The sequence below is a fragment of the Bombina bombina genome, chromosome 1 (genome assembly GCF_027579735.1).
Source record: "Bombina bombina isolate aBomBom1 chromosome 1, aBomBom1.pri, whole genome shotgun sequence".
NCBI classification, from domain to species: domain Eukaryota; kingdom Metazoa; phylum Chordata; class Amphibia; order Anura; family Bombinatoridae; genus Bombina; species Bombina bombina.
In genome coordinates this window covers 1,239,720,447-1,239,743,889 of record NC_069499.1, presented here as the reverse complement: position 1 = coordinate 1,239,743,889, position 23,443 = coordinate 1,239,720,447, and the positions used below count along the sequence as shown (strand labels likewise).

General features: G+C 42.1%; 1 protein-coding gene across 1 annotated transcript in view; it reads left to right on the top strand.

Annotated features, from left to right (window-relative positions):
- The window catches only part of LOC128647972 (polycystic kidney disease protein 1-like 2), a 543,684-nt gene that overhangs the window by 407,718 nt on the left and 112,523 nt on the right, over window positions 1-23,443 (top strand). The window contains exons 31-34 of the mRNA XM_053700651.1: window positions 7,266-7,488; window positions 11,899-12,127; window positions 13,048-13,144; window positions 18,302-18,436. Coding sequence (XP_053556626.1) covers window positions 7,266-7,488; window positions 11,899-12,127; window positions 13,048-13,144; window positions 18,302-18,436 — 684 coding nt within the window. The remainder of the gene's footprint in view (window positions 1-7,265; window positions 7,489-11,898; window positions 12,128-13,047; window positions 13,145-18,301; window positions 18,437-23,443) is intronic.

Sequence of the window (23,443 nt, the reverse complement as noted above, 5' to 3'; positions counted from 1 at the left end):
CCAAACAGTCAGCTGGAGTGGGTCGAACGGACCTAGAACAAGAAGGTCTCGTCTCAAAGGTAGCTTCCATGGTGGAGCCGATGACATATTCACCAGATCTGCATACCAAGTCCTGCGTGGCCACGCAGGAGCTATCAAAATCACCGACGCCCTCTCCTGATTGATCCTGGCTACCAGCCTGGGGATGAGAGGAAACGGCGGGAACACATAAGCTAGTTTGAAGGTCCAAGGTGCTACTAGTGCATCCACTAGAGCCGCCTTGGGATCCCTGGATCTGTACCCGTAGTAAGGAACTCTGAAGTTCTGACGAGAGGCCATCAGATCCATGTCTGGAATGCCCCACGGTTGAGTGACTTGGGCAAAGATTTCCGGATGGAGTTCCCACTCCCCCGGATGCAATGTCTGACGACTCAGAAAATCCGCTTCCCAATTTTCCACTCCTGGGATGTGGATAGCAGACAGGTGGCAGGAGTGAGACTCCGCCCATAGAATGATTTTGGTCACTTCTTCCATCGCTAGGGAACTCCTTGTTCCCCCCTGATGGTTGATGTATGAACTTGGCCCTCGCTAGCTGAGGCCAAGCTTTGAGAGCATTGAATATCGCTCTCAGTTCCAGAATATTTATCGGTAGAAGAGATTCTACCCGAGACCAAAGACCCTGAGCTTTCAGGGATCCCCAGACCGCGCCCCAGCCCATCAGACTGGCGTCGGTCGTGACAATGACCCACTCTGGTCTGCGGAAGGTCATCCCTTGTGACAGGTTGTCCAGGGACAGCCACCAACGGAATGAGTCTCTGGTCCTCTGATTTACTTGTATCTTCGGAGACAAGTCTGAATAGTCCCCATTCCACTGACTGAGCATGAACAGTTGTAATGGTCTTAGATGAATGCGCACAAAAGGAACTATGTCCATTGCCGCTACCATCAAACCTATCACTTCCATGCACTGCGCTATGGAAGGAAGAGGAACGGAATGAAGTATCCGACAAGAGTCTAGAAGTTTTGTTTTTCTGGCTTCTGTCAGAAAAATCCTCATTTCTAAGGAGTCTATTATAGTTCCCAAGAAGGGAACCCTCGTTGACGGAGATAGAGAACTCTTTTCCACGTTCACTTTCCATCCGTGAGATCTGAGAAAGGCCAGGACAATGTCCGTGTGAGCCTTTACTTGAGGAAGGGACGACGCTCGAATCAGAATGTCGTCCAAGTAAGGTACTACAGCAATGCCCCTTGGTCTTAGCACCGCCAGAAGGGACCCTAGTACCTATGAGAAAATCCTAGGAGCAGTGGCTAAAAAACTCTAAGCCATCTCCGTGGAGATGTTGCCTGTACAACGGCAAAGAGAATGACTGGGGTAGGCGGAGCCTAGGAGGGATCATGTGACCAGCTTTGCTGGGCTCTTTGCCATTTCCTGTTGGGGAAGAGAATATCCCACAAGTAAGGATGACGCCGTGGACCGGACACACCTATGTTGGAGAAAGATGTACCCAGTCTGTTCCATTCCTTTGAAATCATATCTGAAATAGCATCAGGAACTGGAAAACCTCTGGAATAACTTCAGGAGGTTTATAAACAGAATTTAAACAAGTACTAGTTTTAATATCAAGAGGACTAGTCTCCTCCATATCTAATGTAATCAACTCTTCTTTTAATAAAGAACGAATATGCTCCATTTTAAATAAATAAGAGGATTTGTCAATGTCAATAGCTGAGGCAGGATCTTCTGAATCAGAGATAGATACATCAGTATGTTGTCGGTCATTTGAAATTTCATCAACTCTATGAGAAGTTTTAAAAGACCTTTTACGTTTATTAGAAGGCGGAATGGCAGACAAAGCCTTCTGAATGGAATCAGAAATAAATTCTCTTAAATTTGCAGGAATATCCTGAGCATTAGATGTTGATGGACTAGCAACAGGTAATGAATTACTACTGATGGAAACATTATCTGCATGTAAAAGTTTATCATGACAACTATTACAAACCACAGCTGGAGGTATAGTCTCCACAAGTTTACAACAAATGCACTTAGCTTTGGTAGAACCTATATCAGGCATCAGGATTCCAGCAGTAAATTCTGAGACAGGATCAGATTTAAACATCTTGCAGAATGTAAGAGAAAAATCAACATATAAAACAAAATTATCAATTTACTTATATGACAGTTTCAGGAATGGGAAAAAATGCAAACAGCATAGCCCTCTGACATAGAAAAAAGGCCAGAGGCAAAAGTAATGGGTTCTTAAAAAATTAAATTTGGCGCCAAGTATGACGCACCACAAACAGAAAAATATTTTTTGGCGCCAAAAACCTCCGGAAACAAAACACTAACGTCATAGATGACGCAACCTCATGAAAGACTCGGCGCCAACTAAGATGCTGAAAATGATGTATTTGCGTAACTTTCGCACCAAAAAAATCTTGCGCCAAGAATTATGCAATACATTTTAGCATTCTGCGCCCTCGCGGGCCTAATACAGCCCGCAATTTAGAAAAAGAGTCAATTTGAAAAAGACTAAACCCCAGGTAAGAAATATTTTTTTCTTAAAATGCATTTCCCAGATATGAAACTGACAGTCTGCAAAAAGGAAATATGCTGAAAACCTGAATCATGGCAAATATAAGTACATACATATATTTAGAACTTTATATAAAGTGCCAAACCATAGCTGAGAGTGTCTTAAGTAAATGAAACATACTTACCAAAAGACACCCATCCAGATATAGCAGATAGCAAAACCAGTACTGAATCAGTAGAGGTAATGGAATATGAGAGTATATCGTCGATCTGAAAAGGGAGGTAGGAGATGAATCTCTACGACCGATAACAGAGAACCTATGAAATAGACCCCCATTAGGAAAATCATTGCATTCAATAGGGATACTCCCTTCACATCCCTCTGACATTCACTGTACTCTAAGAGGAATCGGGCTTCAAAAAAGCTGAGAAGCGCATATCAACGTAGAAATCTTAGCACAAACTTACTTCACCACCTCCATAGGAGGCAAAGTTTGTAAAACTGAATTGTGGGTGTGGTGAGGGGTGTATTTATAGGCATTTTGAGGTTTGGGAAACTTTGCCCCTCTTGGTAGGATTGTATATCCCATACGTCACTAGCTCATGGACTCTTGCCAATTACATAAAATAAATATCCTGTACTATATCAGTCTGACCCTGCCCAATGACAGTCCAGTACCGAAATACCATATACTTATACAAATATTTATTTTTCTGTAGTGTAGCTGACCCCCCAATACCCCCTACCCCTCCCAGATCCCTTTTTAAAAACATAATTTCCCCCCTACCTCTCCCAACACCCGCTCTCACCAAGACTCCAATGCACATAAGTGCAGATCGTGGGCATGCGCACACGTCCCTCGCACCCTTGCGCGCACACGCCCCCGCCCCGGTGCGCACTCCCGCACGCACCTGGAACTGATCTGACACTGCTGGCCGGAAGTTAGCCAGCGATGGGCCACCCGCCCACTTCCCTGCAGCTGCTCACACCTACCAGCGATCGGCACCATCGCTGGCCAATATCAAGGCATCATGGCAATACCTTGAAAGGGGCTGGAAGGGATCAGGATCGCTTCCAGGGTACGTCCTTGGTCGTTAACTGACTTTTTTTGTACTACGTACCCTGTACGCTCTTGGTCCTTAACGGGTTGATAAAGTGTTTAATTATGCATTTACTGTAAATATTTCACATTCCAATGTTCTTCACATAGGGGAATATGTTCTAAGTATCTTTAAATATCTATAATATCTATACTTATACTGTGTGTATATATATTATATATATATATATATATATATATATATATACATATATATATAGAGATAGATAGATAGATAGATAGATAGATAGATAGATAGATAGATAGATAGATAGATAGATAGATACTGTACCAAAAAAACCATCATATATATATATATATATATATATATATATATATATATATATATATATATATATATATACACATATGTATGTATATATATAAAAATATATGTATTTATGAATAAAGTAAGGAGTTAGTTTTTTTTCCACTTTTCGCACTCCATTGAAGTTAATCCAATCGTGATATTTAATTTTGGCATTTTGCACGTGTCGGGTTAGCGCACAAGCAAAACTTTTTTACTTTCTAATATGTGCAGGATCTGACGTGTGGATAAAGCTTACTTGTAGCTGAGTTAACGCTTGAGCGAGAACGATAAATAGCGCTCCCCTCATAATCTGGTCCTATGTGTTTTGCTCACTTGCTACACATATCACATTACTTGTAATATGAGCAATGTTAGTGGGGCCGCAGTGTCTATAATATATATATATATATATATATATATATATATATACAGTATATATACATATATGTGTGTGTGTATATATATATATATATATATATACATGTGTGTGTGTAAATATATATATGTGTATGTATATCATATTTATTTCCTAATATATGGTGAGTCCATGGCTTGAGTAATTACTGTTGGGAATATCTCTCCTGGCCAGCAGGAGGAGGCAAAGAGCACCACAGTTAAACTTATAAGTATCACTCCCTTACCCACAACCCCCAGTCATTCTCTTTGCCTTCGGTGCAAGGAGGAGGTGAAGTTTAGGTGTTTGAAGAAAAATTTTGATTTCATCTACAAGCAAGTTTTAGGGTATAGCCATATTCCACTGCTCTTCGCATCAACATCTTGGAGTTGAGGGTGATTTACAATGCTCTATTGGCTTGGCTCAGTTGTCCTCAGCCCAGTTTATCAGGTTCCAGTCAGACAACATAACCTCTGTGGCTTACATCAATCACCAGGGAGGAACTCGGAGTTCTTTAGCTTAACCCTCAAATGGGTGCCGGAGTTAGATCTGATGGCTTTCCGTCAGAATGCCAAGCTTCCAAGGTACGGTTCAAGGTCAGGAGATCTGCAGGCTGTTGTGATAGATGCTCTGGCAGTTCCTTGGGTTTTTCAGGTTGGCATACCTGTTTCCTCCATTTGCTCTCCTTCCACGAGTCACTGCTTGTATCAAACAGGAGAGGGCGTCAGTGATTCCAATAGCCCCTGTGTGGCCTCGCAGGATCTGGTTTGCAGGCCTAGTGGAGATGTCATCTCTTCTACCTCTGAGGAAAGACCTCCTGATTCAGGGTCCCTTCCTTCATCCAAATCTCATTTCTCTGAAGCTGGCTGCTCGGAGATTAAATGCTTAATTCTGTCTAAGCGTGGTTTTTCTGAGTCGGTCATTGAGACCATGATTCAGGCTTGCAAGTCTGTTACTTTAAAGATTTACCATAAGATATGGTGTAAATATCTTTATTGGTGTGAATCCAAGGGCTACACTTGGAGTAGAATTAGAATTCCTAGAATTTTATCTTTTCTTCAGGAAGGCCTGGAGAAGGGATTGTCAGTCAGTACCCTGAAGAGTCAGATTTCTGCTTTATCTGTTTTAATACTTAAACATTTGGTGGATGTGCCAGATGTACAATCTTTTTGTCAGGCCTTGGTCAAAATCAGGCCTGTCTTTAAGTTTGTTGCTCCTCCTTGGAGCCTTAACCTTGTTCTTAAAGTTTTACAGCTGGCTCCATTTGAGCCGTTGCATTCCATAGACATTAAGTTGTTGTCTTGGAAAGTTTTGTTTCTTGTTGCTATCTCCTCTGCTTGAAGAGTCTCGTAACTCTCAGCTCAGCAGTGTGATTCCCCTTATCTTATTTTTGATGCCGATAAGGCGGTTCTTCGTACTAAGTTAGATTTCCTTCTAAGGTTGTTTGTAATAGAAATATCAATCAGGAAATTGTCGTTCCCTCTCTGTGTCCTAATCCTTCTTCTTCCAAAGCATGTTTGTTACACAATTTGGATGTTGTACGTGCTCTTAAATTCTACTTACAGGCGCTTAAGTAAACGTAAAAGTCAGAAAGCTAGTGCTACTACTCTTTCTTTTTGGTTATGAAGTATAATTCGTTTGGCTTATGAGACTGCTGGACAGCAGCCTCCTGAGAGAATTACGGCTCATTCCACAAGAGCTGTTTCCTTTTCATGGGCTTTCAGAAATTAAGCTTCTGTGGAACAAATTTACAAGGCTGCAATTTGGTCTTCTCTACATACTTTTTCCAAATTTTAAGAATTTATACTTTTGCCTCAGCTGAGGCTTCTTTTGGGAGAAAGGTTCTTCAAATGGTGGTGCCTTCTGTTTAGGACTGCCTCTTTTGTCCCTCCCTATGTATCAGTGTCCTCTAGCTTGGGTATTGGTTCCCAACATTAATTACTCAAGCCGTGGACTCACCATATCTTAGGAAAGAAAAACAAAATGTATGCTTACCTGATAAATGTATTTATTTACGGATATGGTGAGTCCATGGCCCCATCCTTTATTTTAAGACAGTTGTTCTTTTGACTATAACCTCAGGCACCTCTACAACTGGTGTTACTCCTTTTTCTCCATTTCCCTTTGGTCGAACGACTGGGGGTTATGGGTAAGGGAGTGATGCTTAGCAGTTTAACTGTGGTGCTCTTTGCCTCCTCCTGCTGGCCAAGAGATATATTCCCAACAGTAATTACGGATATGGACTCACCATATCCGGAAATAAATAAATTTATCAGGTAAGCATAAATTTAGTTTTTTTCAACTTAAACATATATCAAAGAGGTAATAAACTGTCCAACAAGCAGTGAATTAATTAATCATAAATAGGAGGCCACTTTTAGACATTAACATTCCAAAGGGGTTCAGGAGTTAGCGTACAACTCGGAAGAGACTCTCATACAAACTGTATATCAATGTATAAAAATAGTAGACCACAGTTGGACCATGGGAATATGACTTAAAGCGAGAAGCGAGACTACACAAGGTCATATATTGCTATGACTCTTACACAAGAGATCACTTACGAAATTTCTATTTAAACATTTCCAATCAATAGATCCTTTAGGTAAACATCACAAATTATCAAATGATAGGTATAAGGATCTGTGCTTGAATCTCTCCTCATCAGATGGTCAGCATATCAAAGTAGAATAATAGATATATAATACATTAATCTAGTACTAAAGGTCCCTTTTAGGCCACATTGAAGAAAAAACTATGTAATATATATATATATATATATATATATATATATATATATATACAGTTCCTAGTCCTACTGTAAGGCATGAACTGAAGATGCCAAACTCTGGCTGTCAGCTGTATTAATGAGTCAAGTGGTTATTATCTCTGGTTTTTGGAGGCTGGATTCTCTCTTTGCTTAAAATTGTCTCTGTTTCTTCTCAGAGATGAGGAGCCCAACAACAGAGAAAAGGATTGAAAGACATGCTCGCATTGATCATAATCGTTACCTTTTACTGCAACTCCAGCATGTGGAAAGAAAACTAGAATTTCTGGGGCCACATCAATTCCATAAACCTCAGAGTTATAGTCAGGCGGTCACACAGGTGCAGCGCATGAAGGGGCACTTGGAAAACCAGCTCTTTGCCTCCAGTTCTTCCAGTGAAGTGTGAGATATATGTTTTTATGGTTTCTTAAATAGCAAATAAAGCTCTTCACTGTCAAATAGTTATCTAACACATTTTATATCTCTTTGGTTAAAAATATATATTCATGTAGGGCCTCATAGTAAAGGGCAGCAGTACCTAAAAGTGGAGAAAATAAATCGTTTTCATTAAACGCATTTGCAATATATTTTCATTGTTTATCTTATGGGAACTTATTTTTTCAATTGAATGTTACTTTAACAAAATTGTGCGAAAGTGTTAACCATCCCTGCTAAATACATAAACTCCAGGGTAATTTCATATGTGCAAATGCTTGACAGTAGGTCCCAAGGGGATAAGTGTAAGTAATTGGGTTTTCTAACGGCTAGATTTAGAGTTTGGCGCTAGCCGTTAAAACCAGCGTTAGAGGCTCCTAACGCTGATTTTTACCGCCCGCTGGTATTTGGAGTCAGTCAGGAAAGGGTCTAACGCTCACTTTCCAGCCGCGACTTTTCCATACCGCAGATCCCCTTACGTCAATTGCGTATCCTATCTTTTCAATGGGATCTTTCTAACGCCGGTATTTAGAGTCGTGGCTGAAGTGAGCGTTAGAACTCTAACGACAAAACTCCAGCCGCAGAAAAAAAACAGGAGTTAAGAGCTCTCTGGGCTAACGCCGGTTCATAAAGCTCTTAACTACTGTGCTCTAAAGTACACTGACACCCATAAACTACCTATGTACCCCTAAACCGAGGCCCCCCCGCATCGCCGCCACTCTAATAAAAAATTTTAACCCCTAATCTGCCGACCGCACACCGCCGCAACCTACGTTATCCCTATGTACCCCTAATCTGCTGCCCCTAACACCGCCGACCCCTATATTATATTTATTAACCCCTAATCTGCCGCCCCCAACGTCGCCTCCACCTACCTACAATTATTAACCCCTAATCTGCCGACCGTACCTCACCGCCACTATAATAAAAGTATTAACCCCTAATCTGCCCTCCCTAACATCGCCGACACCTAACTTCAAGTATTAACCCCTAATCTGCTGACCGGACCTCACCGCTACTCTAATAAATTTATTAACCCCTAAAGCTAAGTCTAACCCTAACCCTAACACCCCCCTAAATTAAATATAATTTAAATCTAACTAAATAAATTAACTCTTATTAAATAAATTATTCCTATTTAAAGCTAAATACTTACCTGTAAAATAAACCCTAATATAGCTACAATATAAATTATAATTATATTGTAGCTATTTTAGGGTTTATATTTATTTTACAGGCAACTTTGTATTTATTTTAACCAGGTACAATAGCTATTAAATAGTTAAGAACTATTTAATAGCTACCTAGTTAAAATAATTACAAAATTACCTGTAAAATAAATCCTAACCTAAGTTACAATTAAACCTAACACTACACTATCAATAAATTAATTCAATAAAATACCTACAATTATTTACAATTAAACCTAACACTACACTATCAATAAATAAATTAAATTAAATACCTACAATTATCTACAATTAAACCTAACACTACACTATCAATAAATAAATTAAATAAAATACCTACAAATAAATACAATTAAATAAACTAACTAAAGTACAAAAAATAAAAAAAGCTAAGTTACAAAAAATAAAAAAAATAATTACAAACATAATAAAAATATTACAACAATTTTAAGCTAATTACACCTACTCTAAGCCCCTAATAAAATAACAAAGCCCCCCAAAATAAAAAAATGCCCTACCCTATTCTAAAATTAAAATAGAAAAGCTCTTTTACCTTACCAGCCCTTAAAAGGGCCTTTTGCGGGGCATACCCCAAAGAATTCAGTTCTTTTGCCTGTAAAAAAAACATACAATACCCCCCCCCCAACATTACAACCCACCACCCACATACCCCTAATCTAACCCAAACCCCCCTTAAATAAACCTAACACTAAGCCCCTGAAGATCTTCCTACCTTGTCTTCACCATGCCAGGTATCACCGATCGCTCCAGGATCTGAAATCTTCATCCAAGCCCAAGCGGGGGCTGGAGATCCATCATCCGGCTGAAGTCTTCTATCAAGCGACGGCTGAAGAGGTCCAGAAGAGGCTCCAAAGTCTTCCTCCTATCCGGGCAGAAGAGTAGATCCGGACCAGCAACCATCTTCTTCCAAGCGGTCACAAGCGGCTCCATGTTGAAGACCTCCAGCACGGATCCATCCTCTTCTTGCGACGTTCTAAGTCCGAATGAAGGTTCCTTTAAATGACGTCATCCAAGATGGCGTCCCTCGAATTCCGATTGGCTGATAGGATTCTATCAGCCAATCGGAATTAAGGTAGGGAAAATCTGATTGGCTGATTGAATCAGCCAATCAGATTGAGCTCGCATCCTATTGGCTGTTCCGATCAGCCAATAGAATGCAAGCTCAATCTGATTGGCTGATTGGATCAGCCAATCAGATTGAACTTGAATCAGATTTTTCCTACCTTAATTCCGATTGGCTGATAGAATCCTATCAGCCAATCGGAATTCGAGGGACGCCATCTTGGATGACGTCATTTAAAGGAACCTTCATTCGGACTTAGGACGTCGCAAGAAGAGGATGGATCCGCGCCGGAGGTCTTCAACATGGAGCCGCTTGTCACCGCTTTGAAGAAGATGGTTGCCAGTCCGGATCTACTCTTCTGCCCGGATAGCATGAAGACTTTGGAACCTCTTCTGGACCTCTTCAGCCGTCGCTTGATAGAAGACTTCAGCCGGATGATGGATCTCCAGCCCCCGCTTGGGCTTGGATGAAGATTTCGGAGCCTGGAGTGATTGGTGATACCTGGCATGGTGAAGACAAGGTAGGAAGATCTTCAGGGGCTTAGTGTTAGGTTTATTTAAGGGGGGGTTGGGTTAGATTAGGGGTATGTGGGTGGTGGGTTGTAATGTTGGGGGGGTATTGTATGGTTTTTTTTACAGGCAAAAGAGCTGAATTCTTTGGGGCATGCCCCACAAAAGGCCCTTTTAAGGGCTGGTAAGGTAAAAGAGCTTTTCTATTTTAATTTTAGAATAGGGTATAGCATTTTTTTATTTTGGGGGGCTTTGTTATTTTATTAGGGGGCTTAGAGTAGGTGTAATTAGCTTAAAATTGTTGTAATATTTTTATTATGTTTGTAATTAATTTTTTTATTTTTTGTAACAGCTTTTTTATTTTTTGTACTTTAGTTAGTGTATTTAATTGTATTTATTTGTAAGTATTTTATTTTATTTATTTATTGCTAGTGTAGTGTTAGGTTTAATTGTAACTTAGGTTAGGATTTATTTTACAGGTAATTTTGTAATTATTTTAACTAGGTAGCTATTAAATAGTTCTTAACTATTTAATAGCTATTGTACCTGGTTAAAATAAATACAAAGTTGCCTGTAAAATAAATATAAATCCTAAAATAGCTACAATATAATTATTATTTATATTGTAGCTACATTAGGATTTATTTTACAGGTAAGTATTTAGCTTTAAATAGGAATAATTTATTTAATAAGAGTTAATTTATTTCGTTAGATTTAAATTATATTTAACTTAGGGAGGTGTTAGGGTTAGGGTTAGACTTAGCTTTATGGGTTAAAAAATTTATTAGAGTAGCGGTGAGGTATGGTCGGCAGATTAGGGGTTAATAATTGTAGGTAGGTGGAGGCGACGTTGTGGGGGGCAGATTAGGGGTTAATAAATATAATATAGGGGTCGGCGGTGTTATGGGCAGCAGATTAGGGGTACATAGGGATAATGTATGTTGCGGCGGTGTACGGAGCGGCAGATTAGGGGTTAATAATAATATGCAGGGGTCAGCGATAGCGGGGGCGGCAGATTAGAGGTTAATAAGTGTAAGGTTAGGGGTGTTTAGACTCGGGGTACATGTTAGGGTGTAAGGTGCAGACTTAGGAAGTGTTTCCCCATAGGAAACAATGGGGCTGCGTTAGGAGCTTAACGCTGCTTTTTTGCAGGTGTTAGGTTTTTTTTCAGCTCAAACTGCCCCATTGTTTCCTATGGGGGAATCGTGCACGAGCACGTTTTTGAAGCTGGCCGCGTCCGTAATCACCGCTGGTATCGAGAGTTGCAGTGGCGGTAAATTATGCTCTACGCTCCTTTTTTGGAGCCTAACGCACTGAAAACGCAGCCATTCTGTGAACTCTAAATACCAGCGGTATTTAAAAGGTGCGGCCAAAAAAAGCCAGCGTTAGCTACGCGGGTCGTTACCGACAAAACTCTAAATCTAGCCGTAAGAGAATAAAGACTTTTGTACCTCACTACAACATCTGAAAGAATTTTGGATAACAAAATGTGTTACATGCAGGACTCTTAATTTCATTACAGTGTCATTTATATCCATTATATTCAGCGATAGATATACCCTGACCATAACCCTGCTGTTCCTTTGTTCTCCAGATGCTCATCTACTGCAAGCCTTTCAGCTGACGGGAAGAAGACAAAGCTTAAAGGGTTACCTTGGTGGTTCGTTTTCATTGGCTGGTTTCTTGTGCTTGCCACCAGTGGTGTATCTGGATTCTTCACTATGTTATATGGCTTACACTATGGCAAGGACAGCTCCATCAAGTGGCTGATCTCTATGGCCATATCATTCTTTGAGAGTCTCTTTATCACACAACCTTTAAAAGTAATTTTTAAACATTTTGTGGTGAAAGAAAATATTAAATAGTAACTCATTAAAAATTATGAATAGGGATACATTTTCACAATCTCTAAAATATCATAAAAACAGTTCACAATAATGTGTATAAATGCACTTTAATTTGAAATAAGAGCATGTTTGCTATATACTGTCATTAGCAAAAATGCTTTCAGTAAAAGTTTTTACGTTTTTTCTGTGGCATATGCACATATCCTTTTGAGGACCTGTGCACCAGTTTTCAAGCTCAGAGAGCTGAAGATGTCCTGTATTGCTTCTGCGAAGACGTAATTTATGTCACACAAGCCCCCACTGACTCTCTGAGAAGGTGTGGTAATTGAATACTGGTGCGTATGCTGTAGAAAAACTTTTACTAGAAGCATTTTTGTTAATGGACGTATATTGCAAAAACGCTTCTATTTCACATTGAAATGCACCTATGCACATTTCAGTTTTGACCTTTCTATCCCTTTGAGAGAATAATGAAAAACAAACATTTTAGTACCTCTCTATCCAACCCCCAACTGGGAACATGGTTTTTTTTTCTAACCCTTCTAGTTTACATTGCTTTTTTCATAGTATTATAGTAAAGTAGGGGATACAACATAAATAGCTATTTAAAACAACAAAATCAATTTAATACACTCCAGCAGGCATAATGGATCATTGGGAACAGATTAAAGAAGAGAACACGTTACAGTACACTGTGCCTTATTTTACCTCAAAATATCCCTTTAATGTACGCTATAGATCTTAGTACAATGTCACAGCAGCTGTTGCCTTCCTTCCATCACAGAGCATTGTGTTTAAAGCTTATTAGATATAAATCAATTCAGCTGATTGCAGTAAGCCTCATTATTATTATTGTATTTTGGTTCATAGTGAATCTGACAGATCTTACTTTTTAGGTTCTGGGTTTTGCAGCCTTCTTTGCACTTGTTTTGAAAAAAGTTGAGCCTGAAGATGAAGAGGAAACAAACTTAAATGGGAAGCTCTCTGCACCAGGTACAGGGTTAGTTAGATATGACAGACTTGTTCTTTTAGCTTGAAAGCACGCTTAATAAATGATGGTATATGATATAAATTATAATATATTATTATTATTTATTATCAGTTATTTGTAGAGCGCCAAAAGATTCCGTAGTGCTATAAACATAGGCATGAGATACAAGGTAACATTTATAGGGATCAAGTAGGTAGAAGTCCCTGCCAAAAGTTGCACTGTTGTAGTCATCTCTCATGAAGGTGATCTACAAACAGCTGGGCTCATAAGCTTATATGCAAAGGGGGTTCAAGGGGATAACAAAGGAGGAGAGAAACTGAGGTTAGGAAAGGTTAGTGTATGTTGTATGCATCCCTGAACAGAAGAGTTCTGCTTACGGGAAGGGAGGACGACTATCTCCGCTCCCAGGGGATGGCTCTGCTGCTGGGGAGAGAGACTGACTGACTCCTCTCCCGGCTCTGCCACTGGGGAAAGAGACCGACCATCTCCTCTTCCAGGAAGGGGTTCTGCGTAAGGGGAGGGAGGACGACTACAGGGGGTGGCTCTGCCGCTGGGGAGAGAGACCGACTTTCTCCTCTCCCTGCTCCTGACTCTGCCGCTGGGGAGAGAGACAGACTGTCTCCTCTCCCGGGAAGGGGTTCTGTGTAAGAGGAGGGAGGACGCCTACCTCCTGTCCCTGGTTTCCTGGAGTTGTTGCAGGTGCTGGGCAGAGGCCGGTGGATCTCTGCCCTGTTTCCAACGCTTCTGCTAGGGTAGTTCCCTGGTCCAAGACCATAAGCTTTGAGCCAGACTGCTGATCGGGATCCAGCAGCCCTGATTCCCTTTTTCTTTGTTGCCACTCTTCCACGGTCGAGCTCCATGAATCCAAGAGGGCTGCACCCCAGATCTGTATAACCTTGGCACACTGCTTAACGAGATTAAGCAACCTCTTTTATTCCTCGACCAGTGCCTCTTTCTGGTCACTTATAAAATCCAGATCGTCTAGTAGCCAGGATTCCTCCAAGAGATCCAGCAGTTCCTCTTGGAGCCCAGAGATATCCTCCAGACCCTGGTCCATCTCGCTCCCAAACTGTGGGTCCTCTGTCCTGTTTTGTAAATAGTAATCCAGGGCCAACGAAGCCAAAGCCCTCTGTGGGGGAGCCATCCTCCAGCAATGGCTGCGCTTGCATAGCGAGCCATTGGAGGGTCCGGAAGCCATCCTCCACCCACATTTCTTGTTGGACCAGTCTATGTAGAACAGATAGCCATTGCTTCTTTTGGCTGTTTTCCCAGGAAAGGCACTCTCAACATCTGCCGAACCCAGAACCTTGTGTCATTTGTGGGGAGGACCTTTCCATTGTCCCGCTCCTGTTGAAGAGCCTCCCACCAGAGGTCCCGGCAAATCAGTTCCCTCTGTTCCAGCTCTTCCTGTAGGTAAATAGGACCATCCAGTTGGGCCAGCGCCTCCTGTACTCTTCTTAGAAATTCGACTTCCATAGTTACCAGCTACTGTGGCCCTTCTCCTCTGTCAGCAGGAATCGTGTGGAAGAAGCAGATCCCACCGCTGCCAGCCAATGTGACGGATACCCCGGCTACCCCGAATGGGTAGCTCCGTCAAACGGGTCCTGCTTCCTCCCTGTAGATATGTAGCTGGCAAGTGACCACAGCCTGTAGCCACTCCTGATGCCCGTCAGCACCAGTATTTAGGGTCCCATCCTGTGGCAGACTCCGGCTACCTAGACTAGGTAGCTCTGCAAGAGGGTCCTTCCACTGCCTGGAACAGGCTGCTATTTAGCCCAGGAAAGTGATTTTAGCTGGAGCCCACCCAAATATCTAGACATACTAGCATTCAGGTGAAACATGAACTGATTTTATTGGAAAACACACACTCTTTTATACACAAAGCTCATCTTGATGAGACACTGGACAATCCCACATATTTTCCACCATTCCTGCCCCTCCAGACAGACTGATGTCTCCATAGCAGCCATAGTCCCACATAGTCGGCACTTCCAGGGTGTCATTTGAAAGCTCTCGGTCCCCAGATGCCACAGTCCAAAAGGCGATGTGATTTTTTACTGGGGACCGGAGTTACAGCCCGGTAAAGATTGGGGGGTAGGGGTGTCCGAAACCCTGTGTTCTGTGTAAGGGGAGGGAGGATGACTTCCTCTGCTCCAAGGGGATGGCTCTGCTGCTGGGGAGAGAGACCGACTGTCTCCTCTCCCTTCTCCTGGCTCTGCCGCTGGGGAGAGAGACTGACTGTCTCCTCTACCTGCTCCTGGCTCTGGCGCTGGGTAGAGAGACCGACTGTCTCCTCCCCAGGAAGTGGTTCTGTGTAAGGGGAGAGAGGATGACTACCTCCGCTCCCAGGGGATGGCTCTGCCGCTGGGGAGAGAGACTGACTGTCTTCTCTCCCGGCTCTGCCACTGGGGAGAGAGACCGACTGTCTCCTCTCCCAGGAAGGGATTCTTACAGGGAAGGAGGACGACTACCTCCTCTCCCAGGGGATGGCTCTGCCGCTGGGGAGAGAGACTGACTGTCTTCTCTCCCAGCTCCTGACTCTGCTGCGGGGGAGAGAGACCGACTGTCTCCTATCCCAGGAAGGGTTTCTGCTTATGGGGAGGGAGGACGACTACCTCCACTCCCAGGGTATGGCTCTGCCACTGGGGAGAGAGACCGACTGTCTCCTCTCCCAGCTCCTTGCTCTGTCGCTGGGGAGAGAGACCGACTGTCTCCTCTCCCAGGAAGGGATTCTGCGTAAGGGGAGGGAGGACAACTACCTTCGCTCCCAGGGGATGACTCTGCCGCTGGGGAGAGAGACCGCCTGTCTCCTTTCCCTGCTCCTGGCTCTGCCGCTGGGGAGAGAGACAGACTGTTTGCTCTCCCAGGAAGGGGTTCTGCTTACGGGGAGGGAGGACGACTAACTCCGCTTAGGGGATGGCTCTGCTGCTGGGGAGAGAGACCGACTGTCTTCTCTCCTGGCTCCTAGCTCTGCCCCTGGGGAGAGAAACCGACTGTCTCCTCTCCCAGGAAGGGGTTCTGCGTAAGGGGAGGGAGGACGACTACATCTGATCCCAAGGGATGGCTCTGCCGCTGGGGAGAGTGACCAACTGTCTCCTCTCCCTGCTCCTGGCTCTGCCGCTGGGGAGAGAGACCGACTGTCTCCTCTCCTGTGTAAAAGGAGTGAAGACGCCTACCTCCTCTCCCTAATTTCCTGGAGCTGTTGTAGGTGCTGGGCAGAGGCCGGCGGCTCTCTGCCCTGTTGCCAGCGCTTCTGCTAGGGTGGCTCCCTGGTCCAAGACCATAAGCTTTGAGCCAGACTGCTGATCGGATCCAGCAGCCCTGATTCCTTTTTTCTTTGTTGCCACTCCTCCATGGTCGAGCTCCATGAATCCCAGAGGGCTGCACCCCAGATCTGTATAGCCTTGGCATGCTGCTTAACGAGATCTAGCAGCCTCTTGTATTCCTTGACCAGTGCCTCTTCCTGGTCACTTTTAAAATCCAGATCATCTAGTAGCCAGGATTTCTGCAAGAGATACAGCAGTTCCTCTTGGAGCCCAGAGATATCCTCCAGACCTTGGTCCATCTCGCTCCCAAACAGTGGGTCCTTTTTATAAGTAGCATTCCATAGCCACCGAAGTCAAAGCCCTCTGTGGGGGGAGCCATCCTCCAGCCATGGCTGTGCTTGCATAGCAAGCCATCGGAGGTCCCTGTAGCTGTCCTCCACCAACATCTCTTGCTGGTCCAGTCTATGTAGAACAGATAGCCATTCCTTCTTTGGCTGTTTTCCCAGGAAAGGCACTCTCAACGTCCGCTGAACCCGGAACCTTGTGTCATTCGTGGGGAGGACCTTTCCATTGTCCCGCTCCTGTTGAAGAGCCTCCCACCAGAGGTCCCGGCGGATCAGGTCCCTCTGTTCCAGCTTGTCCTGTAGGTAAATAGGACTGTCCAGCTGGGCCAGTGCCTCCTGTACTCTCCTTAGAAATTCAACTTCCATAGTTACCGGCTACTGTGGCCCTTCTCCTCTGTCAGCAGGAATTGTGTGCAAGAAGCAGATCCCACTGCTACCAGCCAATGTGACGGATACCCCGGCTACCCTGACTGGTTAGCTCTGCCAAACGGGTCCTGCTTCCTCCCTGCCGACTGCAGCTATGTTGCCCAGGAAAGTGATTTTAGCTGGAGCCCACCCAAATAACTAGACATACTAGCATTCAGGTGAAACAGGAACTGATTTTATTGGAAAACACACACTTTTTTATACACAAAGCTCATCTTGATTAGACAATGGAGAATCCCACAATTTTCCCACCATTCCCGCCCCTCCAGACAGACCGGCACCTCCAAAGCAGCCATAGTCCCACAGAATCCCAGGATCCAGGTTTCGGGGTGATCCCGGGGTGGCACTTCCAGGGTGTCATTTGAAAGCTCTCGGACCCCAGCTGTCACAGTCCAAAAAGCGGTGTGATTCGTTACTGGGGACCAGAGTTACAGCCTGGTAAAAATTGGGGGTAGGGGTGTCCGAAACCCCCAGTTCCCCAAGCAGCTCCCCTCCGGGAATTCCACCACCTCTTGTCCTCCCTAGGAGCCATCAATCCCCAAAAGAGCGAAGCTCTGGGACAAAGGGCTGCTGGAGCGACCAGGGTCAAAAGGTAGTGGGTGTCCTGCTGTTCTGTGGCCAACCAGGAGTTCCAGGAGCACGGCCGGCCTGAGAGGGGTTAGGCGGGTGTCCGTTGTGAGGTGGCCGACTGGGAGTTCCAGGAGCCCGGCCAGACTAGGATGGTTTATCCGGTCAGAGGCCAGCTCTTCTCTGACAAAGTACTGGTGACAAAACAAACAAACAAAAGCTTCCAGAGACACAACAGGGGTGAGGTAGTATGGGGGTGGGGGCTAGCTTTGGAGGTCTGGTATCCATGACAATATTAACTCCTATAATTTCTTAAAGCTGACAATCACTTTCATGAGAACTGCCTACGGTTATTAGTTCATATATTTTTATCAAACTACAAGAGTAAGGAGTAGGAAGGGGTAATCCCCTCAAATTATATGATTAGAATCCTAGACCATATGACAAAATATTTACACTTTACTCTCTGCCTAAAGATCCCAGGAGTACTGCAAGATATTCCAAAAATGTACCACAGTTTCTGTTATTTGTTTTTGTGTCCATCTTATTTTTGCAGGTGACCACAATCTTTTGTTAGAATCTCGCAGAGACAGCAAAATCTACCAACCTCCCCCTCCTTCAGATATCAACAAAATGAAGAATAATTACATCAAGGAGCAAAAAGTGTTTGCCTTAATCCGGGAAATATTGGGTAATGTATTATCCACATTAAGATTACCAAGGGGAATAAGTCTATAAACTCTATATAATTATCATCTGGATTAAATAAATCACCCTGTAATTATTACATTGTAATTGCAAATTTAAAAACTGCTAGTAGCAATTAATTCTGATATACTTTAATGTAGTTATTTGGTACTACTAACAGTTGTTAGTTACACATGTAATATGACCACTGTAGGTACATTCTGTGAATACTTAGGGCTAGATCACATTGGTGTTGTAGACTTAAAGGAGCATAAAAGTCAATATTAAACTTCAGGCAAAAAATTGTAAGCTCCTGAAAACAGCACAAAAACTTTATTTGCCTCAAACTCCCAAATTTGAAATCCAAAAACAAAATTGCCATGAAATGTCAATTTGAGGGTTTAGCGATTACATCACAGGTTGAAGGCTCTGTATGTTGTGCTCAAACGGATATGTATGTATGTATTTTTTAATGGTATAGTAGGCATGTGTATTTGTTGAGTTATTGATCTGGCTAATTTTGTTAGTGAAAAATTGCTTATTATTAATCTTTTAACCTTTAATTTAGGTAGTTAGTGTTTTTATCTAGTGACATTGATTCCTAATGTCATCCAATTTATCAGGGCTACTGTCAATGTATATTGCCCATGCCCAAAACCAATGTTCCATTCTATAACTTTTTGGGATATTTAATAATGTTAAAGTGTTGTCCTGTGTTTATCAAGTCATTTTAGCTGTTGAATTTAATAAGAGATGAATGGCCTTATAAATGTGTCGTTAAGTATTGAGAATTTGAATTGTAAACAGTCAAACAGGACTGGCACATGTTAAAGTGATGATAAATCCAAGCGTATAACAAACGCTAGAATTTACCATCACTAAAAATTAAGTGGACTTTAAGTGATCAAACAAGTAAAAAAGGGTGCTAAACTCACCCTTTCTGTGCCGTTGCACAACGCTAAACTCAGCAGCTCCGGCCGCCCAAGGCCCATTGATCTCCTTCAATGAGTTGACATTTGCACCTCTGAACCAATAGTCTTGCGTGTCAACTGACAGGTTTCTGTATGTACGCATGGCTATTGGCTATTGATTTAGAGGTGCAAGCGGCACCTAATTGGTAGAAGATCGATGTGCTGCTAAGTTTAGCGCTGTGCAACTGCACAGAAAGAGTTTTTACTCGTTTGATCAATTCCACTTCATTTTTAGTGATGGTAAATCCTAGCATTTGTTATACGCTTGGATTGTCCATCACTTTAAGTACAGGGATATTTTTCACGAAACTGAAAATGTAAAACGTGTTGCCTTATAACAATGAAAATTGTTAATTGTGATTCCTATTTTTGAAAATAAAAAATTGGGAAGATTTTCAAAAATGTTTGTTCGGTTTGATTAATGAAAGTTTAATTTTGAATTCCTTGTCCCTAGCAGCAAACAGTAACAACAACATAAATCTCACTTAGTTGATAGAAATGTCATTGTTACAACCAATTGTTGCAACTGGAATGCGATCTAGCCTTTATATGGACACATAAATAGCTGCTGATAAATGAGGGTAATTGCTTTCTAATTCATAACTAGATAAAAACATTGCTTCTTTTTATTTAATGAGGTCAATGAAAACAATATTAAACTGTCCTGGATAACAAGCCTGATTTTAATAGCTATGGTAGGTAGAGCTAGGATGAAAGAGAGAGCTATAATGTTTTGTTACACGGACAAGGGATTAAAGCAGCATTATTCAGTTCAAATCATCAGGACCTGTTAACAAGCGTGATTTTCAGGATGGCTGTATTAGCACACAGGTGATATAATCAAGGCACACTCACTATGATTTAACACACTGATAAAGATATCCTGAAAATCTGGCCTGTTAGCAGGTCCTGGTGGATAGAAGTAAAGAACCACAGGTGTAAGAATTCTGTCAAATTCTTTAATAGTTCCTTAAGTGACTTTAATAAAGGAAAATGCTTATGATCCCACTACTTCTGTTCCTTTTGTTCCCTACAAATTAGGTGAAATACATAGATAAAGTCCCACAAGACTTGCAGCCAGGGCCGCCACTAGATATTTTGGTGCCTCTTACTTAAAGGGAGACTGAACCCAAATTTTTTCTTTTGTGATTCAGATAGAGCATTACATTTTAAGCAACATTCTAATTTACTCCTATTATCAAATTGTCTTCATTCTCTTGGTATATTTATTTGAAATGCAAGAATGTAAGTTTAGATGCCGGCCCATTTTTGGTGAACAACCTGGGTTGTCCTTGCTGATTGGTGGATAAATTAATCCACCAATAAAAAAGTGCTGTCCAGAGTACTGAACCAAGAAAAAAGCTCAGATGCCTTCTGTTTAAAATAAAGATAGCAAGAGAACGAAGAAAAAATGATAATAGGAGTAAATTATAAAGTTGCTTACAATTCCATGCTCTATCGGAATCACAAAATTAAAAATCAGGGTTCAGTGTTCCTTTAACATTGATAAGGGCCCCCCTTTGACATGTGTAATTTTTGACCAAGTGACTAAAACGTACATGCACTTTATTCTTAAGTGTAGTCAAAAAATGTTGTAAAGGTAGTAAAACACAAACACAGAAAAACACAGACACACTCATACACTGAAACACACATCATACATAAGGATTCACATATAGACACTCTATCAGACACGCAAAGAAACACACAAACACACTCAGACACCCACACAGACACTCAGCACTTGTTTAGATTGACCTGACAAGTAATGAGGTAGACTACAGTTTTGTCAAAAAAGGAAATTTACAAGACAAAATATGGAGTTCTGATTATCTTTTTGTCAAGGAAGATGCCAACTATATGATAACAGCATGCAGTGGCTGAAAGGAAAGGGCCCTGAACAACCTAAACAATAATTTAAAGGTTAAGTGGTGGATTGGTGACTTCCGGAAAGGTCTCATTAGTCTCAATCTGTAGAAAGATGTGAATAATCAGTAGTAAGGTCAAAATGTCCTAAAAAGGAACAGACAATGGACACACACACAAACTCAAACACAAACTTGCACATACACCCAAGGAAACACCCAAAGAGACAGCCTCAGAAAACACACAAAGACATACACATTCACAGACACCCACAGAAAACACACCGACACACACACACAGAGAGACACCAACAGAAAACACATAAAGACATACACACACATAGACACCCACAGAAAAAAACACAAAGAAATACATACACACACACCCTCACTGAGACATCCACAGAAAACACACAAAGACATACACACACACACACACACACACCCTCACAGAGACACCCACAGAATATGCACAAAGACATACTGTAAGATTCTTAATGATCCTTAAATATATTTACACACAGGAAGATATAATACCTCTAGTTAAACAAGATAACAACACATGAATATAAATATAAGTGAATGTGACAAAGATGTGACTAAGGATGTGTTAAAAAGTTACCTCTGTGTCTTAGTATAGCCAAAAATTAGTTATCTTACTTGAGGGCTGTAGGCTCAGCAGAGGGGTTGAGCTGATGATACAAGCCACAGACTGGTATGGCCACGGTATTATAGAGGAAGCTGTGAGTCTCAGGTGCATTGTGGTTGTGGAAGTCTGTAGGAAGAGGATGAGACTATCCGGAATCCACACAGGATTATTGCAGGAGCTGTGAGTCTCAGGAACGGCACTGTAGTGAGAAAATGCAGGGAGACACTGTCCAGCCGTAGCTGATGACGTCAGCAGAACGGCAGAGGCTCTCTGTATGCAGAGACAGGAGCGGTTAGGCTAGAACACTGCAGGAAAGGAGAAAAACATAAGTAAACCTTCAGATGGCAATATGTAGGTTAGTTCACAAAAGGATTGATGATAACTCTGTAGGAGAAATTGACCAAAGAAGAAGTCAAAGGCTTAATTCCTATTCTTTAATAAGCCAGCAAGGTCTGGTACTTGGGAGGAGACTTATATAGAGGAAGATAGGTAGGCAGAAGATTTCTCAAAGGAGACATACAAATCCTTACATAGCCCCCCTTCAAGGAACCACTGCAAGGTTATAGGGTCGAGGTCTGTCTGGGTGCCGTCTGTGAAATAGGGAAACCAACTGCGGAGCGGAGAGGTTGCAAGCCAGCTTCCAGGAATCCTCCTCATGTCCATAGGTAGTACAACCTCCCGTGTCGTCTTCTGGATTCCAAGATGCTATGTACTTCATATTGTTGATCAGTATGAGTACCAGGAAGAAACTTTGGGTTGTCAAGTGCAGGAATAAAGGAGTGACAAGGTTTGACCAATGACACGTGAAATGTCGAGTGTATTTTGTAGGAGGTTGGCAAACGTAGGTTGACAGTAACAGGATTAGTGATAGAGATAATAGGAAATGGTCCTATATACAATTTAACAAGTTTTTTGCAAGGATTGTGGAATTTAAGGTTTTTTGTAGAAAGCCACTCTAGTTGTCTGATCTTGTATTCTGGTTGTTTCTGATGCCTTAGGTTGTAATATCTTTGCTGAGAAGGCTGTGCATTATTAATATTGTCCATCACAGAGGAGAATGTCTGCAAAATGCCATTTATCAAATTATTCACTTGTGGACATGGGGAATCAAATTTGGGTAGTAAGTCAACAGGAGGATGTAAACCGTAGTTAATAAAGAACGGGTGGTAATCAGTGGAAGAATTTACGCTGTTATTGTAGGCAAATTCAGCTAAAGATAAGTTAGATACCCAGGAATCCTGTTGATGGAAACAGAAACATCTTAAGTATTGTTCTAGCCACTGGTTTGTGCGCTTAGTTTGCCCATTTGTTTGAGAGTGGAAAGATATGTTAAGTCTTGGGTCAATGTGTAAGGCTTGACACAAATTTCTCCAAAACTTGAAGGTAAATTGAGTACCCCTGTCACTAATTACAGATTTAGGAATACCATGGAGGTGAACAATTTCTTTGATAAACATATCAGAGGTTTGTTTAGAGGTGGGTGAACCTTGAGATGGAACAAAATGAGTCATTTTGGAGAAGAAATC